Below are 23,328 nucleotides of genomic sequence, written 5' to 3' on the forward strand. Positions count from 1 at the left end.
TTTTAAAATTCTTCTAGAGATATGGAGAAAAACTTCATTACAGCTGGCCGAATATACTTGAAATGTTGAGGTTGGCCTTCTAATACCTGCGCTCCTGTTTTATTATTATTATTATTTTTTTGGTAATTCTTTGGTTAATCCCTGTACTTTTGTCTTGCTGTAAGGTATGTAGCAGATGTTCCAGAGAAGGATCTTGTTACTCTTGGTTTCCAGGTATCTTGAGTTAGTTTGCAGCATTTATTGTGACAGGGCTATTGATATATTGATTGATCATTTTTGTGATTTTGACAAAATAAATCCATCCTGTTCTATGTAGATGGAGTCATCTAAGTAAATTAAATGATTCCATAAGGCTATAGACCATTTATTTTAATGGTTTTGTTTTTAAAAAAAATCTCGATTTCTCTCTACCTCTAGCTGTTGTTTATTGGCATTGTCATGCTTTCTGATTCACGTGTGCTTCTAGGCATAAGATACGTATCAATTGTCATTACATTACAACCTACATGTTAATTCTGGGGTATAATTTGAAGTTATTATTACTTATTACAACAACAACCAAGCATTTTCCCACTAAGTGGAGTCGGCTACATAGATCAAATTACGTCATAATGTTCTATCATTAACCATGTTTCTGTCCAACTCATTAATTTCAAATCTTTCCTAATAGTTTCTCTGATAGTTTTTCTAGGTCTTCCTCTATCTCTAGTGATCTAGCTATCCTCCATCTGATCTACTCGCCTTACTACAAAATCTATAGGTCTTCTCTCTACATGTCTAAACCACCTAAACCTTTTTTCCACCATCTTTTCTAATATAGGTGCTACACCAACTCTCTCTCTCTCTCTCTCTCTCTCTCTCTCTCTAGTTTTTATGTATCAATTTGAAGTTTAAATATCTCTTGTTTTAGTTTCTTATAAATGTAGCCCATTCTTTAGGGCTCTTTCTTATTTCAAGTTTTTTGAGCCCTCTTGCTTGTTTAACTAACAGCAACAGCAACCAACCCTTATCCCACTTAGTGCTTGTTTAACTAGCACTTGTTAAATACTTGAACTAAATGATTCACATGTTTCCAAAAAATTGTTACTTTTTTTTTTATTTTTTTAATATATTCCTTTTGCTTTAACATTATAATGTTTTTTAATTTTCCAATTTTTATTTATGCTTAGAACCTACGAGTGATAATGAACGATGGACTGTCCGCCTTACCTAGAGACTGCCTTCAAGTGTGAGATTTCAAATTCAACTTTATTTACACGCATACTGCATTTATGCATAAATATGATTTCTTTTATCTATTGACTATATTTTGGGTTCCAATCGTAACATGTCTTTCTTCATAAATGTTGTATTCATGTTACATGTTCATGTATGCACAACAAACACAACTCGCCCACATATACTATTTCCTGGCAGCCTCTTTCTGTCATCTTATGTGGATACATGTATTACAGGTGTGTTGATGTGACAGGAGCATACAGTGCTCAAAAGACGGAGTTGAACATAAGCTTGACAGCAGTTGGACTTCTGTGGACTATGACTGATTTCATTGCAAAGGGCCTTCTCAATGAATCTTTTGAAGAAAAGGAAACAGGTTTAAATTACATTGTCAAGCCAGCTGTGCCATAAATTGTCATTATTCTGGAATTATACCAAGTGTTCTATAACGGTTATACCTTTCAGGTGTTGGTTCCATAGTCAATCAGATAGACAGCGAAAAGATGGAGGATCAAGCACACAGTGTTCCTAATAATGCGAGAGACCGACCTTATGTAGATGGTGTTGATTATGAGAAGCTTTTATTCTCTGTTTTTTCATTACTTCAAAACCTTGGGGCAGATGAGAGACCAGAGGTATGGTGATTAATTTTTTAATTTTGTTTTACCGTATACTTTTTTCCCCTCCTTTATTAAGTGTACTGGTGATGTTCATATGTATCTGTTAGGATAAATAATAAAGGCAAGTTAGAATAGTTAGAGGATTAGTTTGTTTAGTTTTAGTGTGTTATAAGTAGCAGAAAAAAGGACAGAGGAAACAATTTTGTACATATGATAGTCGTATTGTGAAAGGAGAAATCCTCTGTAAGGGGGAAGACCCTTGGAGGGGAGAACCGTCTCCTATTCTCATTCATTCATTAAATAAAACTATCCTCTTTTCATTTTTTTTCTTTCAATTCTTCTCCGTAGACCTATAGAAATCCATCTGACCACTCTGATCTCCCTAGATGTGCAAGCTTTAAATAGAAGCAACACAAAGGTCAGGCATCGGAGCCAACAAATGAATGTCTTTCTTTTGTGTATCTTTTAGTTTTGTTTCTTAATGTTGAACCTGTCTCAGCTAAGATAGTATCGATGCCAATCTTAGATATATTATTGGGCCGCCTAAATTTATCAACGCTCATGTCTAGGCCTAGGGGTGAAGGGTGGTTGACGGTTGTTAATGGGCCACCCAATTTTGTCGATGCTCCAAATGTCTAGTTTCAGGAACGAGGGTCGTTGATATCGCACATGACTAGAGTAGAGATATGGTCAAAATAATCCTTAAAAGACTTAAATTCTCACCTCTTAAGCTAGGTTGTGAGGTTGAGTTATGTCTAGCCCAAATTCTAAGATCTCTAAACTCCCATTGCTTTGTGCCTATACTTTTCCTGTGCCAATTAGGGAAATTTGGACAATAAAGCAAAACTTATTATATAACAACCTACTATTACTGCTGGACGTCATAGTTGTCAAAGCGGAAACGCGGCGCGGCGCGGCCACCCCAAAAATTGACGCGGCGCGGTAAGCGGTCGCGACGCGGGCGCTTTTACATGACGCGGACACTAAAACTAAATATTATATTATTAATTAAGGACTAAAAAAGTATGAAAAAAATATATTTAGTATTAATATAGATGAGAAAATTTTATTTTGCACATTTAGACTTCATCTTGATCATATTAATTCCTAGATCTCTAGATCTCTAATCAATCTTTCACTTCTTCCCTTTCTTCTTCATTTTGACTGTAAAAAAATGGATGATTAACAGAGAACAGAGATGAGATTTTGTGGTTTCTGATGAGATTTTTTTGTTGACCCACTTTTTGCCCGCATTGACCCGCTTTTTGCCCGCGTTGACCCGCTTTTGCCTAACGCGTGACTCGGTCGCGTTCTGACGCGCTAGGCTGTTTTCAGCCGCTCCGCGCCGCTCCGCGCCGCGTTAAACCGCTATTGACAACAGAGCTGGACGTGAAGGATTTCTAGCACTGAATGTTTTATTTTGCAGGTGAGGAATTCTGCTGTCAGGACACTTTTCCAAACATTAGGAACTCATGGGCAAAAGCTTTCAAAGAGAATGTGGGAAGATTGTCTTTGGAATTATGTATTTCCTACATTAGATCGTGCTTCTTACATGGTAATATGAAACTATTGTAGTTGTATTTTAGAGCTATGTTCAGCACTAGCGGATGTATTTTAAAATTTGGTTATATGGCAAGTAGGTTGCTACTTCATCAAAAGACGAATGGCAAGGGAAAGAACTTGGAACTCGAGGAGGAAAAGCGGTTCACATGCTCATACATCATAGGTATTTGAAGTTTTCGTTGATTTTGTTATACATCTTAGGTATTTGAAATTGTCGTTGACTTTGTTAACTTATTTTATTTATTTGTGGTCTTGGTGATACACATGGTTGAGAGAAAATAGTGAGAATGAGGATTTATCTAGCTAATCCCAGAGCAAAGCTCCGACACAACTCAGAGGATGAGAATGAGGATTTATTAGTAAGTGAGAATGAGGAATCTTACTCTGGCCGTAACAGAAACTTATTCGGTCATATTTTGCAACTCCTAAGAATTTCCCTTTATATATAAAGAGAACATTCTATTATTTAACCCAAATGGGCCTTTTATTATTTAACCCTAATGGGCCACTTACTAATAATCTACCTCACCCTACTTAGCCACCTGCTAATTACTTAAAACAACCTCTCATATTGGGTTCTAATAGACCCTTTAGTTTGGATGTGCCAAAACTACCAAATATTTTTAATTCCACATCCTGTGTTGTTAAATTGTGGCAATGGTGTGAAGGATTTTGTACCAGCCGCCATAGGAAATCTGTTAATTGCCATGGCAGCGCTATGGGTTGCAATCCTACATTTATATCAAGGAGTTATGCCGTCTGGCATAAACCGCCATCTGCCATTGATAACGCTTTTCCTTAAGCTGTAGCCTATGTAAGCCTTTTATTTCTTTTGAGCAAGCCAAAGCTGACAAATGGAAACTTAAAATCAGGTAAAATATAAAGAATTGTGATTTGCAATTTAACATGCAACTCCAGTAACAGCTTGTAACGAACTTCTAACAACTAAGACCAAACTAACAAAAGAAATGGATGAGAAACCACAACTTGCAATGAACAATAGCTCATGTATTAAACCACAAAAAAGACAGGATATAGTCTGATAGTTGGATCCACAAACTGAGTAAAAATTGAAAAAGGAGAGGAAAATGGCTTTAATAGCAAATTAAGGAGCACAGAAACTAAAAAGATAGAGAGAAAGGTAGGTTCGAAAATCTCTTCTTACACCTGTGTTTAAGTTGACACTATGACTGCATAATGCCACTTATATCTTTCACTATAGATGCACTCTAGGTAGCTACTTTGTTAGTTTCATAACCCACTCCACAATATCCTGATATGTACTTACATTCTAATTAATTTTGCAGCCGTAACACTGCTCAGAAGCAGTGGGATGAAACCCTTGTGCTTGTTCTTGGTGGAATAGCACGCATATTGCGATTGTTCTTTCCTTTTTTTACAAGCTTAAGTAACTTTTGGTCTGGTGCGTTTATTACTTAAACTTGATTTATCTGCTAGTTTAATTCGGTGTTATGTACAAGTAGTCCTGATTTAATTTGGTCCTGTGTAGGCTGGGAATCATTGATTCAATTTGTGGAAAATAGTATTTTAAATGGTAGCAAAGAAGTGGCGCTTGCTGCAATTAGTTGTTTGCAGACAAATGTTAACTCCCATTCCTTGAAGGTATTTAAGTAAAAGCTGATATTCTGTTTGTAGATGTAAAGTAGGCTGCCGAAATGAGTCGCTCACTCCTATTCCTTGAATGCAGTGTTAATTGAAATATACTCATTTAAGTACTGACAGAATTTCATGAATTAGGGAAATATGCCGATGCGTTACCTGATTTCAGTGATTGATGTTTACGAGCATGTTCTGAAAAAGCCACCCAGTTACAGCGACAAGGTGAAGCAGGAGATTCTGCATGGTCTTGGTAATGTATTGGTTTTCGTTTTATTATTATGTACGAATTTATTTTTGTATATGTACGTTACTCATAAGAGAATAGTCATGCCTAAGTTTCTATTTGCACCAGTCAAGTTAGTTTCAGATAGTGGTAGTAGCACGAGGCTGATTTCACTTGATATTTTGAACATCTATCAGGAGAGATTTATGTCCAGGCTCAAGGATCATTCAATGATGTCATATACACACAGTTGGTAGCAATCATAGATTTGGTTGTGAAGCAAGCCATGATAACAAATGATAACTTTGAAATGGAATTTGTAAGTCCATATTTTAACACAAATGAGGACAATTTATTGATCCTCACAGCACACAACAATTACCACATGTATATTACTTTTCAGCAATTTAATATTATAAAGTTGTGAAGTTCATGTACTGTTTCCTTGGAAAAGAAAAGCAATTATGCAATCAATTGCTGTTGACACTAATTGTAACTGTTAAGTGTTAACCGATGATTTACTCATCGGTAACAAGGTGTTATCATATTACTATGTATGGATGTTGTTTTTGAATGTATAAATATTATTATATTTTGGTAAAAAGAAGAAAATGAATGTGATGAACTTTTGTTGTTAAATTTTAGGTAATAATAAAAAAATTACAAAAATCATTTTTTTTTTAAAAAAAATGTTATCCAGGGACATCTGTGTATACCCGTGGATATCTCAAAATTCGTGGATAACCCGCTTAACGGATATCCGCGCGGATATGGAGAGGGCACAGATATCATTTTTTATCCAACGGATATCCACGCCCATGGATATCCATTTACATCCCTAGGTGTTAGCAAGGTGTGAAAATTCAGAGGTACCTGAAACGTTCACCAATTGTAAAGGTGGATTGAATAGTTCTTGAGTGTCTTGTTTTGTTCATGGCCCAAGAGAAAGTACGCGAAATTATTTGAAAACTATAATTTGTTAAAAAATGAAAAGGACTTTGGACTGTAAAGATAAAATGCAGCACAAGATGGAATGCTAATTTTATTTTAACATCACTGTTTCTTGTAATAAGTTTATTCATAAATATATTTTTTTGTAAACTTAAGATTGCTTTGTTTTACATTCTAAAATGTTTCCCTTAACTTCATTGACATCCTAATAAGGCTTTATACTCACTTAGTAGCAGAGGTGGTGGTTGTTGTAAAAACAGGAGTTGAAGTTGTAAACTAAGGAATATCATGAGGCATTCTCTATCTTATTTAGTTAATTGCGCAGTTGAAGATAAATAAATTTAATATCCGCTCTGCAGCAATAATAATTTGCTGTGAATTCCATAATTTGTATGAGCATGACCCTATATTTTTAAGTTCCATCATGTTAACTTATTTATGTTCCGAGCGACTTTTTTGTAGTTTTCATGTACGAGACATTGCTTCCTCACATTTTGGTTTTCTTTTTAGAAGAATCCTGTTGTTTATTTCAAAGAACCTATTTTGTAGGGTAATATCCCACCTGTGCTACGGACTATACTGGAAATCTTACCGCTGTTAGGTCCGACTGAACACATTTCTTCCATGTGGCCTGTTCTTCTTCGAGAGTTTCTGCAGTATCTTCCTAGACAGGATACCCATTTCAAGAATGAGGACGGAAAAATAGATCAAGCAAGAGGTTCGGATCTTATCTCAGGGATGGAAATATCTGATTGTATCTGAGCTAGTTCAGTTTTCCCTTTAAGTTAAAATAAAAAATCTATGCTCATCTGTGCAGATTCTCCAGTGAACTATGAAACAACTAATGGCACTATTCCAATATCACGTGATAAAGTATCTGCATCTCCTGGTTCTGAGTCAACTGCTGCTATAAATGCAGGCATTCCTAGTTATATATTTGCAGAAAAGCTAGTTCCTGTGATCATAGATCTATTCCTACAGGCACCCACAGCTGAAAAGTATATTGTATACCCTGAAGTTATTCAAAGCCTGGGAAGGTAGTAATATCTCTTGATTAATTTTTTCTTCTACTACACTGTTAATGGTAGATAGGAATCGGCTAGCTTGCATAAGGTTTGGAGAGTGTTTTTCAAAATTTTAGTTGAAATTTTTTATATAATGTAGCCAGAAAAAGGCTGAGATTGTGTTTTTGTAAAGAGTCAATTCAGGCAGAGTTCATAGTTATTGTAGCTACAAACATCATAGGTTTTATGATGTTTTAATTAGAAACTAGGGCAGAGAAAAATGGCTTGAATTGGGATGAATGTGATAGAAATTGACACCAAAATACAAATTAATATTATGGGTTAATTAAGTAAATGGTCCCTATAATTATTCAGAATTTTGTTTAGTCTCTACAAAATAAAATCACACTTTTAGTCCCTATAAAATTTTTCATAAACATTTTTAGTCCCTATAAAATTTTTCCATCACCATTTTTAGTCCCTGTCAAAAATTTCCATCAACATTTTTGGTCCCTAAAATGCTCAAGGAAAATGTCACAAGGACTAAAAAGTGTGATTTTATTTTGTAGGGACTAAAAACAAAACTGTGAATATTTATAGGGACTAAAAACTTAATTAACCCTAATATTAATAATACAGTAGTTCCCCATGAAATTCGAGAGAGTTGATAGAAACTGATACCAAAATACAAATTAATATAATAATACAGTAGTTCCTCAAGAAATTCGAGAGTCTTGGTTCTCTCCCCTCCATGCATTCGAGAGCTTGGTCTCTCCCTTCCAAGTAACCACTTTCTACTCTTTCAGAATCCACAAAAGCATGTGGCTTCCCTTTTATTCACACACAATACATAACTAACTTAATAACTACTTGTTGCATAATAACTTACACAATAACTGCCATAACTGCTATTATAAAATATAATATTTATTTCATAATAATGAATAGTCTAACAGAATGCTAACAATATAATATATGGGTGAGCGGCAGAGGATTGGAGTTCCCTGGAGGTGCCGAGTCGGGATGTCCAGCGACTCCTTGATGTCTTCCTCACTCTTGATTCAGTTAAAAAAAAAAGAATGCTAACCGTGGAAGTGCATTTATCCTCTGATGAGAAATGTCCTGCTTGCATTTCAGGAAGATGCGTGGTTGCCTAGTTTTCTACTTTTATCTCTTTCTTTTCCTCTACTTTATCACATTTATACTGCACATAATGCTTCAGTCATTATTTTCTTTACTAATAGGTTATTTTCATGAGAAGTCTTGAAATATTAATTATGAAGAGAAGTGTATTCTAGTTTCTTTGCTGGTATTAAAAAATAAAATAAAATGAGAAAGAAACGAATTCTGAATTTGAAGAATGCATATTCTTATTGGTGAATTTGAAGAAGCTGAGAGCACTCAGTTGATACGGACTTGGTTATTATGATATATGGCTTGGTGTTTCACCCTTAATAGCTGGCCGGAGAACCCCGCCTTGAAAGCTAGCTATTAAAGATGAAGAATCATGCCACTTGAATACTCTTCTGAGCATCCCATGTTACTAGATGTGGGGATTGGGCACTTCATACTACCCAAGTCCCTATCATTTCACTGCTCTGGGAGCCGTCATCTCAGCGGCTGCATTCTACGATGCTTTACTCGGCCTTTTAAGTGCACCCCTCTGTAGGTAGCCTTTTACTAGCCACCAACAACCAGCTCTCATCGTTTTGTACTCATAATGATAATTGTAGAAAGGGAATCCAATGTTATAGGGATCGAAACCGGTCCTATTAACTTCATTATAGATGATACATGGAATTAAGGAACATTTAGACAGAAGGAAAATAAGATGTAAATTATCCCGTAAAAACATTTTTTTTCTTTCAAAACTCGGTATCAGGCACAAAGACCGACTAATCCGGTCTGTGGTAGATTAGCAGTGCATGCATTTGCGGATGAAGATTCTTAAGACACATGTGACTCGTGGCCTGTACCAATTGTTTGATTTTGTATGCTAGTCTTTAAGATTGAGAGATAGGAAATAGAATAAAGCTATTATTCCAACCCTTAATCAACAACTTTTGAAATTGTAGCTGTCTTGTAGGATATTTTTTGCTCATGAAAATGAGAGCTGTCAACTTTTTACCACTTGATCAGATCTTCTTTTATGCAACAAAATAGGAGAGGGAAGTTGACCCATATGGCTCTAAGATAGGTGAGGGGGAAGAGGTAAACGTTACTGAAGGATAGTGAGGGAGAGTGCAGCGATCTCTTGAATACCATATTATGTCAGTTTTAGTCTTTTTCCCTTATTACAAGTTTACCCACTATTACTGCTAACATACCGATATCATTATTCACTTGGGAATGACAGTACATTTACCCCTATTGAGTGCTTTAATTCACCTTGTTGGAATGTGCATAATATTTCCCTTTTTCTCTATGGATTTGTGTGTATTGTGTAATTATACCTTTATGTTACTTCTCAGATGTATGACAACAAGACGAGACAATCCAGATAGTGCACTTTGGAGGTTAGCAGTTGAAGCATTCAACCGTGTACTTGTTGACCATGTTACCAAATCAACAGATGGTGCTCAACATTTGGGCATTACTAAACCTGTCAGAACACGTATATGGAAAGAAATTGCTGATGTTTATGAAATATTCCTTGTTGGATACTGTGGACGAGCTCTTTCTTCAAATTCGCTCTCGGTGGTGGCATTAGAGGCTGATGAGTCTCTTGAGATGACTATCTTAAATACTCTTGGTGACATTGTCCTCAAGTTGCCAATTGACACCCCTCTGGATGTAAGTTTTTTACCAATAATATTATGTCATCATATTTTCATGCCAGCAACCCAATATGAATACTTTGGTATTTAACCATACATGGAATTACGTGTTAACAGTTATGTAGATTTATCTACATGGCCAATAGTTTTCAACTTAATGTTAGACCTCCTATTAAGAGGGTGTACATTAGGAAGAGCGATAAGAGGATCAGGGAACCAACCCAACTAATAATGGTGAAACAAATAGGAACTTTCACTGCAGAAATAACAGATGCTTGCATGGAAGGGAGAGAGGTAGAGGGAAGAAATCAGGAAAATGGTGTTATATGTTGGGAAAGAGATAAATGTGGACATGGGGATCTTATCTTGGGGAGGTAGGAAATCATCGAATGAGGATTTGGGAGGGTTTTCTCTAGAATGGCCTGTGGTATCATCTCATTTTCTGTTTTGAGGAATTACAGGGGACTGCTACTGCTTTAAGAAACTTGTCTAGATTGTTCCCTAAATGAATATCTGTTTCTATCAGGTTCCTCAATCACTCACCCATACCCTCAAAATATATATAATTTTTTTTAACTTTTGATTATATCATATATGTATATATAGTTATACACTTATATGCATTCATAACTGTACAACAAGTGAATAAAACTTATCTAAAAGTTTTAAATATTTTATTCGATATCAGTTAATTTATCTCTTCAAATGATAATATATGTGGTGCTTAAAAAGTTTATGCCCATCTAAGAATCGCATTGCTCACACTTCTAAGTTTAATTATGGTTATGATTTAAAATGTGGTTTTAGTCAAATTTGGAATAAACTTCCGAGTCACCAACCATAAAGCTGCAAAGATATGTAAATATTGATACAGCTGATTCCTACTACAGGGAAAAAAAATTCTTTCAGAATTTTTAGAACAACCTATAAGTTTTATTTCGTATAAAATATGACTCTACCTCTCTACAATGGTTATTTAGCATGTAGTACTGCTCCTGAATATGGTAGCTTATCACCGTTTTGGAAAAGTAACATGTAAATTACTGATTATTACGAGTTATTAAGTTTCGTTGTCAGAGTTGGCTCTATGTCAGAGTTTTTTTTAGCTTTTTTTGCCCTTTAGTTCAGATTATATAGACCAATGGAAATGCCATTAGCATGATGTTTCATTGCAAATTTTACTTTTACTTTCTAATACCGTGCGTGTTCTCAGGTTGTCGAGCGGCTGATCTCCACATTGGACCGTTGTGCATCACGTACATGCTCATTACCTGTTGAGACTGTAGAGCTGATGCCTCCACACTGCAGCAGATTTTCCTTGACTTGCTTACAGAAGTTATTTTCTTTGAGCAGGTGCCATCCTTTGAAGGCTTATCATTCATGTTAATTTTCAATTTCTAATATCTGAGCATATAGCATTTTTGTACTTGATTGCAATTAACATGGGGAAGCACTAAATTATCTTATATGAGATAGTGTCGATGTCATGGACTCTTTTGCAATCTAATATTTTTGTGTATTGCTTACAGCGGCCTACTTGGTCTGGGATTTTTTTCTTCTAATGCATCTGTTACTTATGTACCTTAATTAGAAGAGAAATGTTCCTAATCCAATTTTTGATATATTTTATGCATTTTCCTTTTCCATATATCTTAGGCTCCTGGTTAGTAGTTTGAGTAACACCATTGGAGACCCGAATAGAGGCCTCATTCTATTGCCAAATTTTCCATTCATGAGATCTGATCAACTCTCCCTAGCTATAAATACGACTATGACGTCCATTGCAGATTCTCCCTCTTTGCTTTTTTTTTTTTAAACAATGATTTTAACCAGCTTTAATATGAAGTCCTTGTGTCCTCTCTCTTCACCTTTCAGTTTTCACTATATAATCTTAGTAATGTTGATCATCTCATCGTCAAAAAAGGTTGACCGTCTTTTATATAATGTTCTCAGTTATTCTAATGAAGTCAATTGGAATATGACGAGATCTGAAGTCAGCAAAATCTCAATTATGGTGCTTATGAACAGATGTGAATACATCTTGAGCAGGTTTCTGACAGATGAAAATATCTTAGGTGAGCTTCTTCTTTGATGAAAGAGTGTAGCCAACGATAATCTTTATTTCATCTCCCATGGTTTCCTGCTTAATTATTTTCTTTTTCCTGCAGGGGAGTATCCATTACCGAAAGCAAGACTTGAAGAAATTATTTATGTCCTCCAAAAACTAGCACAGCTTCTAATTCATCCAGATGTAGCATCCATTCTCCCTTTACACTCATGCTTGAAAACTGACCTAGCAGAGGACAAGGCGAAGCGTGGGAATCGTTTTCATCTGTTTGTGCTATTACCATCTTTTTGTGAGCTTGTTACATCGAGGTAAAGTTAATATAAAATGGGCGAACTATGTTTTTGGTTCTTGTAAAGTACAATAAATGTTGATTTCAGTTTCTATATAATAGTTCATATTTTTAGTCTTCATGTTTTAAAAAATAATATATTTAGTTCACCACTAGCCCCCATCACTAGGACTAAAGCACAAAGTTCTTGGATTTTTAGGGATTAAAAGTGTATAAATTTTTATATAGGGATTAAAATCTAACATTTTTTCTTTTATTGAGATCAAAAGAACTATGCTTAATATTTGGCATGCACACCTGCAAAAATCTTGAGTGGATTATACTGGGCTGGGTGGATATTAGATTTCATAGTATTCATTAATGTTCTATATTGTTAACCTTAGTATTCATTAAAATAGAAACAGTTTCTATTTTAAAAAGAAATAGCAACAGGGTTCTGGATAAGATATCTTCCAGGAACAGTAAAGGATGGGCAATAAATTAATTTAATGCAAGAAAAGGCATGCATCCACTAAAAAAGACGTGCCTCACCAATGAAAAAACACCCCTGATAATGTCGCAGCCTATATGGATGCCAAGAATAAAAGCTTGTCCACAAGAATCAAAAATCACAAAATCACCTAAACAAGTTCTAGTATCTAACAAATAAATCAGAGATGATCAAACTATTCTAAGGGAGTGAAGCAATCTCAACATTTCCCACATTGAGGCACTAGCTAATCTGAACTCTGAAAAAAATCAGATATATCAAGAAACAATGCATACTTTGGCCTACATTGTCTAACATATCGTTTTTTTTTTTTTTAATCCTATTTAGTTTTCCAATCAAAAGAAAAACTATATATAATCTTAGAATGAATTTAAATTTCTAGCAGAAAGAGATAAAACGTAATTTTTCCTTTTTCATCATCTACTCCTTTCTTCTTCCTTTCTGGTTTCTAAATTTGATATTTTGATGGACAGAGAATTAAGAATACGGGAGCTGGTGCAAGTACTGCTTCGGTTTGTCAGCAAGGAATTGTGTCTGGAAAAGCTCAGCTTAGCATGTGGAAAATAGACAGCCAGATAAGCCCACTATCGAAGTCGATTACTTCAACTTTTTAAGCTTATGCAAAGCTTAGGTTTTTTAACCCCCCCTTCATCTTCTTGGCTGGGACTGTATATTATTTTGTAGACTAGATTACTAGATTAGAATCACCTAGAGGTTTCCCCGGTCTACTCATGCCATATTGCCGTCAGAAATTATGTTCAACTGTTTCTCAGTTCCATCAAGTGTGTGCCCATAATTGGCTTACCTGAAGTTGTTACATGGATCAAAGTTTTCCATACACTCCATTGCTTCCAGCGCAAACACAGCTTATTTGGGGCCAGAACCAAATTGGAAAAACCAGTTGTGCAGGTGACTGAAATATATGTGGTTAAACACCCGGGTGATATATAGACAGGAACAGAGAGTGGAATGGAAAATACCTATTGAAATGATCCTAGTGAGCAGATCCATATTCCCTTGCTTGCCAATTTTGTTGTATCCAATCACACTGTGAAGTATGAAGGGCTTTATTTTTCAGAAAATAACTTAAGCCAGGGCTTTCTCTCTTCTTGTTTTTATATATACCAACAGCTCTTATACTTGCAATGGTCAAAGATATGTAAAAAGTTGGCTTGGTTTTAGACTGACCAACGGACTGACATTACATTACCGAACTCTTGAATTACAAGATAATCTGGTGAGGAATAGTTTGAAACTTTGAATCCCATCCCCACCCTTAACTGCAGTTATTGAGAAAATTCTTGTAGCATGGCTATATTGTATGTGCAGCTCAATTTCATTGTATTGATGGTTTTTTTTTTAATATAAAATTATGATGGTTAGCTGTTGGAGTGTAATCGCAAGTAATTTTAGGAAGGATTTTGCTCATCTCACATAAAAAATTGCTCCATCACACCCTGAAACAAAAACAAAAAAAAAAAACTTAAATTTTAAAAGGGTGATGTCACATATTGATGTAAATGATATTTTTTTCTGAATTGAAAATGTTGCAAATACCTTTGCCAAGTATGTTGATGTTAGCATTTGAAATTCTTGAGTTTGTCAAAACCGCAAATTGATATTTAAATGTTTCAATTGCTTGTCGTATTCTCTTAACTATGCCGATGATTATTGCATCTACATAAAAAAATAAAAAAAAAATAAAAAGGTTTTCAAAGTTAAAATTATTGAAAAACTACTTGGATCGTCAATGTCACAAAAAAAAAAGTTGAATGGTTTAACCATTTTATATATTGATTAAGATATGCTAGAACATATTGATGTAGACATAATTATTAGTGACTTGCTTGGTGGTTTTGGTTTGTAACTTTGGAGTTTGCTCCTCCTTAATTTGGGTGGGTTAGTTAGCTTTATAAAAAAAAATAAAATTATTAATGATTTTGCATGGATTTGCCTCCTCCCATAAAGCGCTTGTTTAAGGTCTTTAGTATGACCTTTGTTTTCTCTCAGAAGTTAGGGTGGACGAAACATCCGACTTGCTTTTCTCGTTAATGAATTTTCCTCCTTTGCAAAATTTTCGTTTCTATAGTGCCACCATTCTAGATTTTTAGTAGTTATAAGTTACCTTGCAAATTTTGAATGGACCATGTCACCTTGATGTAGAATTACCTTGCTAGTGATCTACGAATTTTCCCTTCAATTTGGTTGAACTCTGATCCATTTTGGGATGTGAATCCTATAGAACCTTTCTCAAAAACATGATTCATCAAATCAATCTTCCAACAAGAAGCATTCACAGCTAAGCTTTTCATTAGGTTAGTCGGATTAAATTCAATTGATTCATTTTTCTTTTATAACCTCTCATTAGTTTGTTGGGTTTTTATATTTTCCTCGTCGTCACTCTTTTTCATTTCCTTATTCTTTGCTTCTTCTAATTGTTTTTCAAATCATAGGGAGACAACATTTAGGTGATCTTGGGAGCTAGGGATGGGAGGGACATGTTTTAATCTTGTCATTCTAGATATAATTTCATCAAACTTTTTCATGACACTTTCTTCTAAATTTTTAAACTCAAAGTGAATGGAGGTCATTTGTCTAATAATACTAAGACATTTCTTAATTTCAATACTAAACATAACAACATTCTCACCCATCTTATTAATTTCATGAGATAAAGATTCGACTATAGAAGAAATTTTATTAAAAAAAATATCATCATACTTGTCCCCAATTTCGGGAGTAGATCTTTCATCCAACCATTGGCATTCGTTTTGCTCCATATCGTCAAGGAGGGAGAAGACATCTTCTACGCTTTTATTCAATAAGACGCTTCCGGCCGATGCGTTTACCATCACCTTAGGTGTGTCATGAAGTCCAATATAAAAAGTTTCAATGATCAACCATCTTAATCCATGTGGAGGGCATGACTTATGCATTTCATTGAGACGCTCCCAAGCTTCATATAACGACTCTCCCTCTTTTTGTGAAAAGCTAGTTATTTCTCATCTCAATTTCATAATTTTAGACATGAGGAAATATTTTGCAATGAAAACTTGTCTCAATTCCTTCCAAGTCTGCGGACATATAATGTAGCCAATATCTAGATATGTCCCTTAGTGAGAAAGGGTAGACTCTAAGTCTTATGGCATAATTAGAAATTCCTTTTATTCTAAAAAATTAACAATAATTAACGAAATTGTGGATCATCCGTTGGCAAATCGCAAAATTTACTACTACCTCCGTCCCTAAATATAAGAGTCTTTTGCCAAAATTACGGAGATTAAGAAAGTTGGTTGTAGTATTATATTTGTATATAATTATTATTGTTTTTACAATTTTATCCTTAAGAAAGCGAGTTAATTTATGTTATAATATTTATTGTTGATTGAAGAAAAAGATGCAAAATAAATAAGGGTATGTGAGTAAAGAAATGTACTTGGAAATACCAAAGAGGTCTTATAAAAAAAGACAAAGTTTTTTTTCAAAAGATCTTATAATTAGGGGTGGAGGTAGTATTTTGTATCAAAGAAATCCAATCATGGTTTATTGTCATAGGGAGTAGCATAATATTTCAAACTACAATTTTCAGCCATGTTCAATATTTTTAATTGTTTTCTTTTTGTTGATGAAAGAATCTCTAAATCTCAGAAATTCGTTCCAAACAAGAAAACAATCCAAGAACAGAAAATTAAAAGACAAAAATAGAAAGAAAAAAATTATTAGGAAAAAAATTACCTCAATTTTCAACAAGTTTCCGCCAATGGCACCAAAAACATGATAATGTTGTAAGTGCACAGTTTTATCGATCCCACATGCCCTTGTGAATCTCAAGGCTTTATTTTTTTGTTTAAGTATTTCAATTAAAAAATATTTTTAAATTTTTGAAAGATTGATGACTGACTTTTCATTATTAGAAAGAATTTCCAATCTCAGACCTCTACGTTGCTATGCAAATGAATGTTATAAAATATTTGTTTCACCTTACAGATCTGGTATCCACCTTTGCCTTTTAACAAGGATTGATGCCTAAGAATATGAATTACTATAATGTTATATTTATTCAATTCTTTTACAAAGGTTTGATTATAACTAAATGTTTATTTGATATTGTAATATGTATACCAATTGTCACCTTGATTGCCAGTGCTCAAACATCCATACCCATAATTCATATAAGCATATGATTATTTGGTCTTGTTATGCATTGTCACCTTGTTTGACCAAGCTCAAATAATCATATGCCACAAGGCTTTAGATTTTAGAGTTCCTTGTAGACAAAAATTAACTATAAAGAAAACAAGAAGTATAAAGAAACTAAAATTGATTGAAATTGCAAGAATAAGATAAAATACAAGGAGTTTCTAAATGTAATTGATGATGGGAAAAGCTTAAATTACAAGCCTATAGATAGCCACTAAGGTCACATAATTCGTGCATTATCAATCCACCAATGCATAAGTGCTTTTTATTACATGAAACCAATGGAAATCTAAAAGTGTAATCGAAAAAACTTCGTCAGTTTGGCCATTACGACATTGAGCTTCCGTTACAGGCGACCTGCATGGTTACTGAATAATGTGTGCTTTATAATTTTTTATCTCCATCTTCCGTTGAGTTATTATTTCGGTTATTTATCCAAGTTACACACTTTGGCCGTTTTTATTTGATTTTCCGCTTTCTTTGTATTGAAGAAGTTTCCACAATAACATAAATTGATCTTTTGCCATCAAGACTTCATCAAATGCATTGTTTCCCACTAATTCTTCATCATTTACTCCATTTCTTTTGATATTTTCTATTTATCGGAAAATGAAGAAAAGATAGTAAAATACTTCTAAAAAAATTATAAAAACATCTACTTATTTAAATAAAATATGAGTATAAAATACGTATAAAAAATATGCTATCATGACAGGATGATAGAATAGTCGATTAAATGAGATTGGTGGAAAATTATTTCATGGCTTAAATCTCACATAATCACTAGGAAGTTATGTCAGCGTACCAGAGTCGAATGCATTAAAAAAAAAAACATATTATTGATTGGTGAAATGTAGTCTTGTCATAAGATCTCTCTCTCTCTCTCTCTCTCTCTCTCTCTCTCTCTCTCTCTCTCTCTCTCTCACCACTTCTTTATTATGTCACATATGTTGGAAAATGGTTGTATAGTCTCTGGACTTGTCAAATCTACGTCGCAATATCTTAGACTTTCCGTGAACATCGTCACGACCCTAATAAGACCCTCCAAGTCCATTTGGACTCGGTAGCCATGCTTAATCGTCAATCGGGATTTGATTAAGTTGTTAGTCGATTCTGCACCACATGTCAACCAATTCAGCATTAGCTGATTCTAGAATTAGTTGATTGTGATGCAGATGATAACCAAATTATTCCACTTTAGTCGAATGAGAAATATATGATTTCATTGTTGATCTCTTTGCCTTTGTTGCATCCTCGCGTGTTTATGCCGCCGATCTCTGTTTGATGCTTCAGTTCAAGTTAACATATTACGTTGATCACATCTTGCGATTGATCCACATCGTTTGCTCTTGAAGTTCAAAAATTTGCACAACTTCAATGTAAGTCGATTTGTCAGATAATACTTTCAATTCTAGTATATTGATATTTTTATCTCTGATTTTTTCCAAAAAAAATCCGGTGCAATTGAACGATATTTAATATGTCGTGATTAATTTTAAATTGAAATTTGTGTTTAAATTTTTGCAGACATATCAACCACTGAAGACTCACACATCGAAGGATCTGCTGACTGTTAAAAATCTAATTCAATGCCGCCCGAAAAAAATTATTTGCATCAATCGAAACATCCATTCGATGCTAATTATCGTAAGTTTTCTCTCTTCTTTTTCTTGATTTATTGATTTATTATTATACATGCATGAGAAGAAAAAAAATCAAAAGAATAATATATAAAAAAAAATTATCAATGGATTACAACATTGACTTTGTGATATTGAAAAGATTGTCATACGATAATAGCGCTATAATGGATATTCATGGTGCACATAGTATGATACATGTGTCTAACTCGTTGGATAAATATGATATTTGTATGATATATTTAAGATGCCGGTAATTCATTAACATAAACTCAATCAATAAGAAATTAATCATGATTTTAAATGTCGTTTAACTAGATGTGCTATGCATTGGATTTTCAAGTGTACTTTCATTTCTAACAATGTAATTGACAATCTTGTAGGTACTAATTAGAACAAGTTTTCATTACTCGATGTGCACGTTCATTAATATTTATAGATTATATTATATTTGCTTCCTCTAATTCTTATTTCTAAACAGCATTTGAAGCAGTATTGAATGGCTCATGGGAACCTGTGGAACTCATAAAAATTGATTCTGGGAAAACTACCATACATTTCCTCCATGCACAACAAACTCATAGTAATTTGTCATCAGACATCCGGATAAGATCAAGAAAAGCTACTTCGACTGATTGCTCCAGTTTCCTAAGACCTGGAATTGACATATCTGTGCTATCAAGCTTTCGATACGATAAAAACTCACGTCAATCTAGCCCAGTAAGTTCAATCTTCTTACTTATATATAGTTATTATTAGACTATGTTTCTTACTGTCATCCTTCTGTATACATTTATTTATTATTCTTTAGTTTATTGATATGTATATTTTTGTAAATTGTAGATGTCGACTGATGCTAGAGTGAATTCCATACACAAAAAACCTCACAAATATAACCAATGTTCATGTCGATTTCATGTAAACTTTTATGATGATCAAGGTTCACTTGGCACTGAAATAAAAACTCTGAAGGAAGAGGATAATGTGATTGGAATTGAGAAAATTTTCATCCTCCAAAGACTTCAACGAAATAACTGTGAAGGATCGTTAAGAGAAAATGATTGTTCTGAAGTTAATTCTTTTAGAAGGGATTCATCAGAAGACTGCTCTTCATTGCCACAATCTAGGTTACTTTTCGGGAAGTTTTTGTCTGATCTTTCCTGGTTTGTTACCGCGTCATCTTTAAAGAAGGTTGCATTTGTCATAAGATCGGTTCAAAACAAGCTTGTGCATCAAGTTATGGGAAATGATCCTAATATTAGTAGTCCTATGAATGTTTTGAACTTCAAATCAGAAAACGGATCACTTGAGCATGATTATGACGGAGAAGGTGCAATGCGGCCAATGCCAAGAAGCGAAATTGGAGGTCTACGACGCTCAAAACGTAGGACCATACAACTTGAACATTACGTAGATTGTAATGATGAAAAGTTGGAAGGTGGTGATAATGTTTCTTCGGGACATGTTAATAATTTCTGCACAAAGAAGCTTAAGAGAAGGTGGTTGTTTAAGGAGCATATGGATTTGATAGCTTTATGGGAAGCGATACAATCCAAAGAAGGTGTTCAAAAGAAAACGACAAACAGTATCGATGATCATGAAGAACAGGATCATAGAGGCAGTAGAACGTTAAATGCTGATACCTGCGAGGAAGTAATCGATGCTTACATGGATAATTTTGATAGCCTACCAGAAGATCCAACTATCAGTGAAGAAAGACAGTTTGAGCAGGAGAAAGAAAACGTATCGAAAAGCGGTGATGAGGTAGAAAATCCTGATGATTTGGCTGGCATATGGGAAGAAATGAATACAGCTTTGACATCAAGTTATCTTCTTGATGGAAATGAGGTATATGACTGAAATTTGATTTCCCATCTCGTCTTTTACTTGTCATGTGATATCATATGTTTTTTAGTTTAGTTATGATATCCTATATGTATAAAATGTTTTACATTGTCAACAAAATCATAGTAAGTCATATGATTGACTGTTGAACCATTTATGGTTGAAGTCAAATATGTTTAATGATATGACAATTATGATTTATAGGCGGTGTAAAGAAGTTTTACACTCACAATATATATGATTTAAATACGTTATTTTTTGGTTTTATCGTCTATTTTAAGGCTAAAGGCTGATTATGTTCAACTATTAAATACCATAGCAGGGTGCAAATGCTGATGAGGTTTTAGCTGACACAAATAAAGAATCCAAGGAAACATGTGAACATGATTATCGATTGGATGAACAAATTGGAATATACTGCCGTACATGCGGCTTTGTGAAAACTGAGATACGATACATTTCTGAACCCATTGTACGTCAAGTAAAAAACTTAACAATGATCTATGCATGTTTTAATTAGCAACGAGTTTGGTAAAATCATTGTGCGCCACTGTGATTTTCTGAAAGTTACACTTTGAAACTTCAAGAAAATCATTGTGCAACTGTGATTTTACCAGATCCACCGTGATTTCAAACTTGTAATTATACATGTAAATTAAGTTCCTTATTTGGTTGGATATGTTTTCTATTGATGTTAACTATATTCTCATTTTGTTTGTTACATATTTTCTCTATTGGTTGTCTAATTTATATCCAATGGTAGGTGACAAGGCTAAAATGGTACGAACAGAAGAAACAATGCAGTGAAGATACGGAACAAGTTGATGAAGATGATAATAATGATACGTTCTCAACTGATGCTACTGATCTTGGTGAACCTATATCCAAAGAAAATGATAGTGTTTGGGAATTGATTCCTGAACTCAAAGAAAACATGCATGCACACCAGAAAAAAGCTTTCGAGTTTCTTTGGAAAAACATTGCAGGGTCTATGGATCAATCACTCATGAAAGAGAAATCTGACACAAGTGGTGGCTGTGTTATATCTCATGCTCCTGGAGCTGGAAAAACCTTTCTCATCATCTCTTTTCTTGTAAGCTATTTGAAATTATTTCCACAGAAAAGACCATTAGTCCTAGCTCCAAAGACCACACTCTACACATGGCAAAAAGAGTTCGAAAAATGGAATATTCCCGTGCCGGTGTATCTTATCCACAGCTGTCGAAGCCAGATACATTCAACGACACCAAAATCAATGGTTCTGCCTGGAGTTCCAAATTCTAATGGTGTCAAGCATGATTTGGATTGTCTAGAAAAGATCAAAAGCTGGAATTCACACCCTAGTGTTCTTGTCATGGGTTATTCTTCATTTTTAGCCTTAATGAGAACAGAAGATAAGAAAAATTCACACAGAAAGCGCATGGCTAAAGCATTGAGGGAAAGTCCTGGACTCTTGATACTTGATGAGGGACACAATCCTAGAAGTACCACATCAAAGTTGAGGAAGTGCTTAATGGATCTACCAGCAGCATTGAGAATTTTACTTTCTGGCACTTTGTTTCAAAACAATTTTGGGGAATACTTCAACACTCTCTGTTTAGCCAGACCAAAATTTATTCACGAAGTTCTGGAAGAGTTAGATTCTAAGTACAGAAGAGGCAAACTAGAGGAGGAAGCGCCTCATTTACTAGAGGCACGCGCGAGAAAATTCTTCTTGGAGAACATTGAAAAGAAAATGAACTCAAATATTGATGCGGAAAAAATGAAGGGTGTAGATGTGCTTCGAAAAATCACAAATGGTTTTATAGATGTTTATGACAGTGCAAGTTCTTCTGATACTCTTCCTGGTTTGCAAATCTATACATTGCTCGTGAATGCATCCGATGAACAACACGAGATTGTGCAGAAACTGCAAAAGAAAATGGCGGGCTGTACCGGTTACTCTCTTGAGGTTGAGCTTTTGATAACACTCGGGTCAATACACCCATGGTTGATCAAAACAGCAGAAACATGTGCAGCTAAGTTTTTCTCCGGTGAAGAGTTGAAAAAACTAGACGAAAACAAATTTGCTTTGAGAAAAGGTTCCAAAGTAAGATTTGTTTTGAGCCTAATCTCACGTGTGATGAGCAAGGAAAAGGTTCTTATCTTCTGTCACAACCTTGCACCAGTGAGGTTTTTAATAGAGTTATTTGAGAATCATTTTCAGTGGAAAAATGGTAAAGAGATTCTGCAACTAACTGGTGAACAAGACTTCTTAGAAAGAACGAATGTGATAGATAAATTTGAAGATCGTTGTGGCGATTCAAAGATACTTCTTGCTTCAATCAATGCTTGTTCTGAAGGTATCAGTTTAACATCAGCTTCAAGAGTGATTTTCTTGGATTCTGAGTGGAATCCTTCAAAAACAAAGCAAGCTATTGCACGCGCTTTTCGACCTGGTCAAGAGAAAATGGTTTATGTATATCACTTGTTGATGACTGGATCCATGGAGGAAGATAAATATAGAAGAACTACTTGGAAAGAGTGGGTTTCTTGTATGATTTTCAGTGAGGAGCTTGTTGAAGATCCTTCCGAATGGCAAGCTGAGAAGATTGAAGATGAAATACTCAGGGAGATGGTTGAAGAGGACAAGTCTAAACTCATTCATATGATTATGAAGAATGAAAAGACTTCAACAAGCTAATCAAAGGTAACAAATATAATTGATATTCACCATTCTATTTTTTTTTTTTCTTGGGTGAAACTTTTTGATTTGCTCAAACTTTTTATCACACCTAATGCTATTGTCTATACTATTTCTATCTTAAGGACTATTTAAGT

General features: G+C 34.5%; 2 protein-coding genes and 1 non-coding gene across 21 annotated transcripts in view; all 3 read left to right on the top strand.

Annotated features, from left to right (window-relative positions):
- LOC146957155 (ARM repeat superfamily protein) overlaps positions 1-14,214 on the top strand; it is a 30,346-nt gene extending 16,132 nt beyond the window's left edge. For 16 of the 19 annotated variants that reach the window (XM_085741143.1, XM_085741136.1, XM_085741141.1 and 13 more), the window contains 18 exons: positions 18-70; positions 165-213; positions 1,170-1,228; positions 1,455-1,594; positions 1,684-1,853; positions 3,265-3,393; positions 3,479-3,564; positions 4,709-4,824; positions 4,912-5,024; positions 5,160-5,271; positions 5,442-5,563; positions 6,745-6,913; positions 7,013-7,232; positions 9,671-9,992; positions 11,190-11,329; positions 11,930-12,051; positions 12,145-12,352; positions 13,297-14,214. In XM_085741143.1, coding sequence (XP_085597269.1) covers positions 18-70; positions 165-213; positions 1,170-1,228; positions 1,455-1,594; positions 1,684-1,853; positions 3,265-3,393; positions 3,479-3,564; positions 4,709-4,824; positions 4,912-5,024; positions 5,160-5,271; positions 5,442-5,563; positions 6,745-6,913; positions 7,013-7,232; positions 9,671-9,992; positions 11,190-11,329; positions 11,930-12,051; positions 12,145-12,352; positions 13,297-13,390 — 2,424 coding nt within the window. In that variant the 3' untranslated portion in view covers positions 13,391-14,214. Of the gene's footprint in view, positions 1-17; positions 71-164; positions 214-1,169; positions 1,229-1,454; positions 1,595-1,683; positions 1,854-3,264; positions 3,394-3,478; positions 3,565-4,708; positions 4,825-4,911; positions 5,025-5,159; positions 5,272-5,441; positions 5,564-6,744; positions 6,914-7,012; positions 7,233-8,189; positions 9,993-11,189; positions 11,330-11,929; positions 12,052-12,144; positions 12,353-13,296 lie in introns of all 19 variants that reach the window. The other 3 variants (XR_015024977.1, XR_015024978.1, XR_015024979.1) reach the window with 1 other exon arrangement.
- Positions 14,215-15,730: 1,516 nt separating this feature from the next.
- LOC146957156 (small nucleolar RNA R71) lies at positions 15,731-15,837 on the top strand. Its single transcript, XR_015025183.1, has one exon. It is a non-coding gene; the product is annotated as a small nucleolar RNA R71 (small nucleolar RNA).
- A 2,775-nt stretch (positions 15,838-18,612) lies between these two features.
- Positions 18,613-23,220, top strand: LOC146957157 (SNF2 domain-containing protein CLASSY 1-like). Its single transcript, XM_085750092.1, has 5 exons — positions 18,613-18,670; positions 19,145-19,383; positions 19,507-20,511; positions 20,831-20,980; positions 21,272-23,220. Exons 1-5 carry the CDS (start codon positions 18,613-18,615, stop codon positions 23,189-23,191), a joined length of 3,372 nt encoding a protein of 1,123 aa, XP_085606218.1. The 3' UTR covers positions 23,192-23,220.
- The last annotated feature ends 108 nt before the right edge of the window (positions 23,221-23,328 follow it).

The sequence above is a fragment of the Medicago sativa genome, chromosome 1 (assembly GCF_051527215.1).
Source record: "Medicago sativa cultivar Bolivia chromosome 1, Bolivia_mono, whole genome shotgun sequence".
Classification (NCBI taxonomy): domain Eukaryota; kingdom Viridiplantae; phylum Streptophyta; class Magnoliopsida; order Fabales; family Fabaceae; genus Medicago; species Medicago sativa.